This window comes from Betta splendens, chromosome 24 (genome assembly GCF_900634795.4).
Source record: "Betta splendens chromosome 24, fBetSpl5.4, whole genome shotgun sequence".
NCBI lineage: Eukaryota > Metazoa > Chordata > Actinopteri > Anabantiformes > Osphronemidae > Betta > Betta splendens.
The window spans coordinates 12501758-12510968 of NC_040901.2; the positions used below are offsets into that span (position 1 = coordinate 12501758).

General features: G+C 52.3%; 1 protein-coding gene across 1 annotated transcript in view; it reads left to right on the forward strand.

Moving 5' to 3' along the window:
* LOC114850129 (nesprin-2) overlaps positions 1-9137 on the forward strand; it is a gene marked incomplete at its 5' end in the record, with an annotated part of 40568 nt that extends 31431 nt beyond the window's left edge. Inside the window, 16 exon segments of the mRNA XM_055506643.1 lie at positions 246-412; positions 4269-4431; positions 4631-4821; positions 4975-5125; positions 5222-5404; positions 5479-5616; positions 5694-5885; positions 5957-6212; positions 6623-6759; positions 6840-6966; positions 7276-7469; positions 7537-7713; positions 7936-8064; positions 8139-8330; positions 8434-8528; positions 8629-9137. Coding sequence (XP_055362618.1) covers positions 246-412; positions 4269-4431; positions 4631-4821; positions 4975-5125; positions 5222-5404; positions 5479-5616; positions 5694-5885; positions 5957-6212; positions 6623-6759; positions 6840-6966; positions 7276-7469; positions 7537-7713; positions 7936-8064; positions 8139-8330; positions 8434-8528; positions 8629-8896 — 2760 coding nt within the window.
* Positions 9138-9211: the final 74 nt, after the last annotated feature.

The following is a 9211-nucleotide window of genomic DNA, read 5'->3' on the forward strand; positions in this document are numbered from 1 at the left end:
GGTGATAATTGGTTGTTTTGAGCTGAGCCATTCTCATCATTCTCCACCTCTCTGTTTTACCAGTCGAGGAGCAGATTCTCATCCTTTCTGCTCTAATTGCTACATATAAAAATGGATCATGCAGCTGATTAATGCAGTGATTCACTCTAATTGGATGTTAATATTCCTCCACCTGCACCGAGCGTGACACAGATTAAATCATGTACGTACAGGACGCGTTGTTACTGTACTGTGTGTCTCCACAGGACTGCATGGAGGAAATCAACCTGTTCAGCGAGAACAAGAGGCACCTGAAGCATCTGGGAGAGCAGCTGCTGTCGGCCAGCGACGAGGCCAAGCAGACGCAGGTCCACGGGTCGCTGCAGGAGATCAGCCAGCGCTGGCACAGCCTCTTCCACCACATCGAGGCCAGGTGAGAGCTGGGGGGGGCAGAAGACACGGGGGGGCAACGTATGAGAGGACCATTCAAAGGCAAATGGCAACAGGCTGCTTAGTTGAATCCGAGCGCATGTGGACACATTTGCTGAGTGTCACAAATTAAAAGCATCCAATTACTGCCCTCCTGCGTGCAAGCAGCTTTCACAGCCACTCCACACTGAAAGGCATCATTAAGCCCGCGCTTAAACAATGGCGCTAATGTGGAACCATCCACCTGCTGTTGTTGTTCCTGCTCTGCAGCTGTCAGGAGTCTGTGTCTTCTACTGTCCAGAGGTCACGCAGTGATGGAAGCTCTCACAGATGGACAAGTCTGTGGAGCAGCAGCAGACAGGGCCATATGTCCCCCCACAGCCCCCCCACCCCCACGGGTGGATGAGGGCGAGGCGTCTGTCGGCATCCTGACCAGCCCAGTCCACACTGGTAGATTCAGCCCAGTCCACACTGGTAGATTCAGTCCAGTTCACACTGGCAGATTCAGACCAGTTCACACTGGCAGATTCAGACCAGTTCACACTGGCAGATTCAGACCAGCCCAGTCCACACTGGTAGATTCAGACCAGCCCACACTGGTAGATTCAGACCAGTCCCCACACTGGTAGATTCAGACCAGTCCCCACACTGGTAGATTCAGACCAGTCCCCACACTGGTAGATTCAGACCAGCCCAGTTCACACTAGTAGATTCAGACCAGCCCAGTTCACACTGGTAGATTCAGACCAGCCCAGTTCACACTGGTAGATTCAGACCAGCCCAGTTCACACTGGTAGATTCAGACCAGCCCAGTTCACACTGGTAGATTCAGACCAGCCCAGTTCACACTGGTAGATTCAGACCAGCCCAGTTCACACTGGTAGATTCAGACCAGCCCAGTCCACACTGGTAGATTCAGTCCAGTTCACACTGGCAGATTCAGACCAGTCCACACTGGTAGATTCAGACCAGCCCAGTCCACACTGGTAGATTCAGACCAGCCCACACTGGTAGATTCAGACCAGTCCCCACACTGGTAGATTCATACCAGCCCAGTCCACACTGGTAGATTCAGACCAGCCCACACTGGTAGATTCAGACCAGCCCAGTTCACACTGGTAGATTCATACCAGCCCAGTGCACACTGGTAGATTCATACCAGTCCACACTGGTAGATTGATACCAGCCCAGTCCACACTGGTAGATTCAGACCAGTCCACACTGGTAGATTCAGCCCAGTCCAGTTCACACTGGTAGATTCAGACCAGCCCAGTTCACACTGGTAGATTCAGACCAGCCCAGTTCACACTGGTAGATTCAGACCAGCCCAGTTCACACTGGTAGATTCAGACCAGCCCAGTCCACACTGGCAGATTCAGACCAGTCCACACTGGCAGATTCAGACCAGTCCACACTGGCAGATTCAGACCAGTCCAGTTCACACTGGCAGATTCAGACCAGCCCAGTTCACACTGGCAGATTCAGACCAGCCCAGTTCACACTGGCAGATTCAGACCAGCCCAGTTCACACTGGCAGATTCAGACCAGACCAGTCCATACTGGTAGATTCAGACCAGTCCAGTTCACACTGGTAGATTCAGACCAGCCCAGTTCACACTGGTAGATTCAGACCAGTCCACACTGGCAGATTCAGACCAGCCCAGTTCACACTGGTAGATTCAGACCAGTCCACGCTGGCAGATTCAGACCAGCCCAGTTCACACTGGTAGATTCAGACCAGTCCACACTGGCAGATTCAGACCAGCCCAGTTCACACTGGTAGATTCAGACCAGTTCACACTGGTAGATTCAGACCAGTCCACACTGGTAGATTCAGACCAGCCCAGTTCACACTGGTAGATTCAGACCAGTCCACACTGGTAGATTCAGACCAGCCCAGTTCACACTGGTAGATTCAGCCCAGTCCAGTTCACACTGGTAGATTCAGACCAGTCCACACTGGCAGATTCAGACCAGCCCAGTTCACACTGGTAGATTCAGACCAGTCCACACTGGCAGATTCAGACCAGCCCAGTTCACACTGGCAGATTCAGACCAGTCCAGTTCACACTGGTAGATTCAGACCAGCCCAGTTCACACTGGTAGATTCAGACCAGCCCAGTTCACACTGGTAGATTCAGACCAGTCCACACTGGCAGATTCAGACCAGCCCAGTTCACACTGGTAGATTCAGACCAGCCCAGTTCACACTGGCAGATTCAGCCCAGTCCAGTTCACACTGGCAGATTCAGACCAGCCCAGTTCACACTGGTAGATTCAGTTCAGTTCACACTGGTAGATTCAGACCAGTCCACACTGGCAGATTCAGACCAGCCCAGTTCACACTGGTAGATTCAGACCAGTCCACACTGGCAGATTCAGACCAGCCCAGTTCACACTGGCAGATTCAGACCAGCCCAGTTCACACTGGTAGATTCAGCCCAGTCCAGTTCACACTGGTAGATTCAGACCAGTCCACACTGGCAGATTCAGACCAGCCCAGTTCACACTGGTAGATTCAGACCAGTCCACACTGGCAGATTCAGACCAGCCCAGTTCACACTGGTAGATTCAGACCAGCCCAGTTCACACTGGTAGATCACTGCTCAGGTTTTAAACACGCACTGGGCCGATCTGTGGAGTCACAGTGAAGCAGAGCTGCAGAGGTGGGCGTCAGGCGGAGCACCCCCCCTCCCCTCCCCCTCATAGCTGGACTTTAGCTGCACTCATTTATCCTCAGCCCTTTTCTCCGTCCCTTCCTGTCTTGTCCTCCTCCTCGACTCGGACCCCTGACCGGGTTTTGTGTCTTTGTGTGGCCTCGGCGTGAAGCTGCCGGCCTTTTGTTGAGCTTGTCCGAGGTGAATGAGTGAAAAAGGAGCGGGAGGCGGCGCAGAGCAGGGACGACTGGATGGAGAGGAGAGTGGAAGTGTCTTCTCCTTCACAGTTTACACTGACTCTATTATGTCTGTGTTACACTGAGGCGACACGAGCTGCTGCTCAGAGATTAATGGACTAATACGGTACCTGGGCTTCGGACCACTATCTGATCCTGCTCACTTCCAGGGTTCTGTGGTCTCTAATTCCTCTCCTACTGCACGTGAACCCACCATCCTCATCCTCTTGAGGAACCTGAGCCATTCCAGCGTGGTCCTCTGAGCTCTCGCCTCTGCTCCACTGACGACCCAGCATCTGGCTGCTTTCATGCCCTCAGTGCTTTTTGTGTTAGCGGAGAGCGTCTCCCTCTTTGCGCTGACGGGTCCGGCTGCACCTCAACAGGAGAACAGGGATGAAATTAACTCAACTCATCCAATGGGACGCACTTCAGGCTTGAGGAGCTGTTATTGTCCCGAGCGTTGCCATGACGCCAGGCTGTGACGGCTCTGGTTTAATTTACCTGAGAGCTGTGGATAACTTGGTGTCACAGCTTTGCTCTTTTCATTTACTTTGTTCCTTTCCTAGTTTATTTAGTTTCATTTATTTTCTTCTTTCTGCACTTTTCTCCTAGAAGATTTATTGCTTTATTCCTGACATTATCTACTTTTTCATTTTGTTCTTTCATTGGGATTTTCTTGTCTTTTTGTTTTGTTTTTCTTTCACTCTGTCTTTTGTTGAATTTATTATTTTTCTAATTACTTGGATTTGTTCTAAATCCATGATGTCGCACAAAGAGGCGCTGCAGCATTAGCTGTTTTTACTCTCTCTCATTGTCTGTCTTTTAATTTCTCGCTGCTTAGAAACAGATCACATTCAAAGTGAAAACGATTCCCTGACTTTAATGTTCCAGATCATTCTACTTCATCCCATGTTGTAAGGTTCTAGTCGTTACTGGTTATGACCGCTGGGCTCTCCTCTGTGCTCAGGGTGAAGAAGCTGAAGGAGACTCTGGTGACTGTGCAGCAGCTGGATAAGAACATGGGTTCCCTCCGCCTGTGGCTTTCACGTATGGAAGCGGAGCTGTCCCGACCGATCACCTACAGTGTCTGTCACCACCAGGAGATCCAGAGGAGGCTGGCTGAGCAGCAGGTCCGACGCAGAGACAGCTGCTAGTAGCAGCACATCCACTCTGCCTTTTACTTTGAGTCTCACTCCTTCATTAATAATGCACATTAGTCCTTTGTGGAGATTAGGGAGTGGTGGTCTCCTGCAGCGCCGCCCCGTCCTGTGTCTATGGCCTCATTAATGCATGTGTCATGTCTGTCCTCACGCGTGTGTGCGTGTGCAGGAGCTGCAGAAGGACATCGAGCAGCACACGGAGGGCGTCGCCTCAGTGCTCAGTCTGTGCGACGTTTTACTGCGGGACGAAGACGTGTCCGGAGGCTCCGAGGTGGAGAGCGACTCCCTGCAGGAGACCAGCCGCAGCCTGGACCAGCGCTGGAGAACCATCTGCGCTCTGGCTGTGGACCGGAGGCTACGGTAGCAGCTAGCACACGTCACCACATCTACTTTGCTGGGTTTCATGCTCAATCAAAGCAGCTTGATTTAGACGTTTTATTTAAACTGCTCGTTACAGATATTTTGTCACCTCATTAAAAAGCGAACCACTTAGTTTGAACCATGTAATAACAGGATCGAGGAGACTTGGAGACTCTGGTGCAAGTTCCTCGAAGACTATTCCCGCTTTGAGGATTGGCTGAAAACGGCCGAGCGGACGGCTGCCAACCCCAACTCTGCAGACGTCCTTTACACCGCGGCCAAGGAGGAGCTCAAGAAGTTTGAGGTCAGTTGTTCCGTGGCTTCAGTGGATTTGACGTCACAACCCACTGCCATTGTCAGTGTGACGTGTCACGGATCATCGTCCTCCTGTTGCTTGTAGAGCTTCCAGAGGCAGGTTCATGAGCGTCTGACCCAGCTGGAGCTGGTTAATAACCAGTACCGCCGTCTGGCCCGGGAGAACCGCACCGACCGAGCCAGCCAGCTGAAAGCCATGGTCCACGAAGGCAACAGGCGCTGGGACGCGCTGCACCGCAGAGTGGCTGCCGTTCTCCGGAGACTTAAGGTACGAGACAGAGGGGGAGAGCGGCCACCGCCGGCTGCTGCTCACTTCTCACATGCATCCCATCGCCTTCACAGCATTTCACCAGCCAGAGGGAGGAATTTGAAGGCACCAGGGAGAACATGCTGGTGTGGCTGACCGAGCTGGACCTGCAGCTCACCAACGTCGAACACTTTTCTGAGAGCGACGTCCACCACAAGATGCAGCAGCTCAACGTGAGAGCACGGCTCGGACACATGGAGTTTATCTGTCGAGCCTGGACTGTGTGATGGAAGCCAATCGTGTGTTGCAGAGCTTCCAGAAGGAGATCACGCTGAACACGGAGCGCATCGACGGGCTGATCGTGTTTGGAGAGAGCCTGATCCAGAAGAGCTCCCCACAGGACGCGGCGCTGATCGAGGACGAGCTGGAGGAGCTGCACTCGTACTGTCAGGAGGTCTTCAGCCGCCTGGTCCGGTTCCACCAGCGCCTCAGCCAGCCCCCGGTGAGACCGCAGTCCGTCACCTGACGCGTTCACACAGCTGGTTAATAATGAAGCCTTCATGGGTTTGTCAGATGAGAGAACCAGAGCTCCCCACCAGCGCGGGTTCCCTGGAGTCCAGCTTGGAGCTGATCTGCCGGCCGTGGCTCGGACGCAGCCTCCCAGCGACACCCACCCACCTGCTGAGCTCCCCGCTGGAGCGCTCGGGGCGGGAGACGCCGCTGAGCGTGGACTCCCTGGCTCTGGAATGGGACCCCAGCGGAGATGTGGGAGGGTCGACATCCCACGAGGAGGAGGAAGATGATGACGAGGAGGAAGATGCCCTGTCAGGTACCGTCTCTAAACATTTGCTGGATTAGAACTGAGCTTTGTGAAATGGACTGTTCAGTTTTTATTTAGTCAAGGTAAAAACAATTCACAGATTTTAGAGGCAACCATAAAAGTCTTGTAGATGCAGACATGTCTATTTAGTTTTTTGCCGCCGAAGTTGGTTTCCAACAGATACTTTCCACAATCAGTGATAATTTGCTGCTGCAGCTGTGGTTTGGAAAACTGTTCTGTTTCCCTGACAAATATATCGTTCTCACAATTCAAAATGACTCAGAAGAAGTAGCTCATATGATTCAGATGTAAAGCTCAGCTTTATTCAGAGAAGTGGCCTAAAGTTTAAACACCAACATCGTGGGCACTTTGCTACAGTAGCTTTGACCTTTGTTAACACTGCCTGTGGTTTTACTCAGTTTCCAGTCAAATCAAAGTCATGCATGATTCTCCAACATGGTCGTCACCAGCAGAAGCAGAACGTGTGCAGCTGGACCCAGAGGAACCCGGCGAGGCTGCGTCCACCCTCAGCAGCACTCCTCTGAAGCAGGGCTATGTAGGTTTGATTCAAAAGGCTCACGTTGCTGCTGCTGGCGTCGTCTTTAGGCTCTGATCAATGTGTTGATGTGTCTCCAGCTACATCTCATGTCTCAGTGCAGCGGAAGCATCGAGAACATCAAACGGGTGTCGTTGATCCTGGATGATGAGGATCAGCCGGAGGAGCTCGGTCTGACTGGACTGACGGCCTCAGACAAACAGTCAGGTGAGAGACAGTCTGCTACGGGACAAAGAGATGGTCAATGTGTTAAAGTTTAAATGCAAAAAACAGATCCACACAAAGTCTGTCAGGTTACATAGAGCCAAAAAGCAGCAGACACAAACCTGTGTAACACTTCATTGAGCCACTGTGTGGGGTCTAATCAGTTTGAACAAGGAGACAAAAGCAAAACACATCACTATTGAATCTATTGTTCTATGAAGTTACTCAGTGAAATGAACAGTCATTATTTATGAGTTCTCTCTAATGAAACTGAAGCTGCTGGTCGGTAACAGAGCATACGTTCACGTTCAGGTGTGATTGAGCGCTGGGAGCTGCTCCGCGCTCGGCCCAGGACCGACGGAGCGGCCGGACCTCAGCAGCTCGCGTCTGACCTCACTGACATCACGCTGTGGCTGGACGACGTGATCTCCAAGCTCCACTGTCTCCAGCGCTCGGATCCAGAAATTAGTATCGAGCACATGGAGGCAAAAGCCAAGGAACTGAAGGTACAATGAAGGCCAGATGCAACAGATGTGATACATGTTCAAGTTAATTAAATCTATTCCCCTGCAGGAGATGCAGAAGATGTTTACTCACTACAAGTCCGTCATGCTGTCCGTCAACCTGCGAGGGCAGGTGGATCCAGAAGTCCAGCAGAAACTTGGGCAAATGAACCGAGACTGGAGCCGAGCGTGTACGAGCCTGCAGCAGTGGGACACCAGTCTGAGGAGGAGGCTGATGCAATGCCAGGTAGGGAGGTCTCCAACACAAGCACAGGCCCAGGGTCCAGCCCCGGCCCAACTATCACGCATACAGTAGTTATTATCATCAACTATCAACTATTTAGACTAGTATTCCCTCCAATAACCTAATGAGAATCACAGAATTAGTTCTGTTGGTATAAAGTGGTTCTGAAGGTGTTGAAGCATGCAGCAGAGCGCTTCAGTCTGACCTCTCACCTTCCCCGTGCAGGACTTCCATGAAACCCTCCACTCTCTGCTGCTGTGGCTGGCCCACGCCGAGAGCAGACGCTACACGGTGGACATCAGGGATCCGGAGGTGGCCGTCAGCGCCCTGCAGCATCATCACCACACTCTCACTGTAAGTAGAGGAGCTCGGATCCGTGCAGCTCCACGCGGCACTGGACCGCTGCTCAGAACACGTCTGACCCACAGGATCTGCAGGAGGAGCTGCGGTGCCGACGAGCCCAGCAGGCCTCCCTCCAGGCGCTGTGGTCCCAGCTGCAGCCCAGGGACGCGACGGAGGAGAGCGACGACGCCCAGGAGAAGCTCCACGTGACGGGGAGGAAGCTGAAGCTGCTGCTGGAGGAGGTGGTGGAGGACCTCGGCAAACTGCAGCGGCGTCTGGTAACCATCAAATCTGCCTTTAAAAACGCTGGAGGACACATTCATTGTCTAAAAACCACTTTAAACGGCCGTGTTTTACCCTGTGTTTGGACATTTGTTGCAGGAATGTGAAGGCGTCTCAGACGTCCGAGCCCAAAGACCGTCCAGTGATTCTCCTACGGAGGCGGAACATTCAAGGAACCGATCCTCTGCTCTGAGGTACAAATAAAGAAAAAACGCGTCATTACATTGGAGGTGCAGGTTAAATAAACAAGCTGGAGGTCTTGACGTGACTGTACCTCGTGGCCTCTGGTTCTAGTGGGTTCTTCTCAGCTCAGAAGGACTGTCCTGATTGGCTGAACTGCCTTGCGTCCCACAGAGAGAGGCGGGCGTCGCCCCCCCACCGCTCCTTCTTCTCCCGTGTCTTCCGCGCCGCCTTCCCCCTCCACCTGCTGCTGCTGCTCCTGCTGCTGCTGCCGTGTCTCGTCCCTCTGGCGGAGAGCGACCCCGGCTGCACCGTGACCAACAACTTCGCCAGGTCTTTCTACCCCATGCTGCACTACACCAACGGCCCCCCGCCAACGTGAGGGTCACCGCTGAGAGCACGTTCAAATGCCCATTTCACATGGAAGTAGGTTACTTCACTTAGTCAGGCTGTTCCGCCCGTTAGACTGTTTAACACACGATCAACGGTTTTGATTGCTGTAATGTACTAGAATCCTTATTTATAACAGAAACATGTGGATTTATCCTGATTCCTAGTGGTAAACACATTAAGAAGTTAATTTTCTGAAAGTACCTTTTTAATAAAATCCGCACTGAAACAAATGACAGCGACATCAGGATTATTTCTAATTATGAACGAACGAATCGGCTGATGTGAATGTTAACAGATGGGAAAC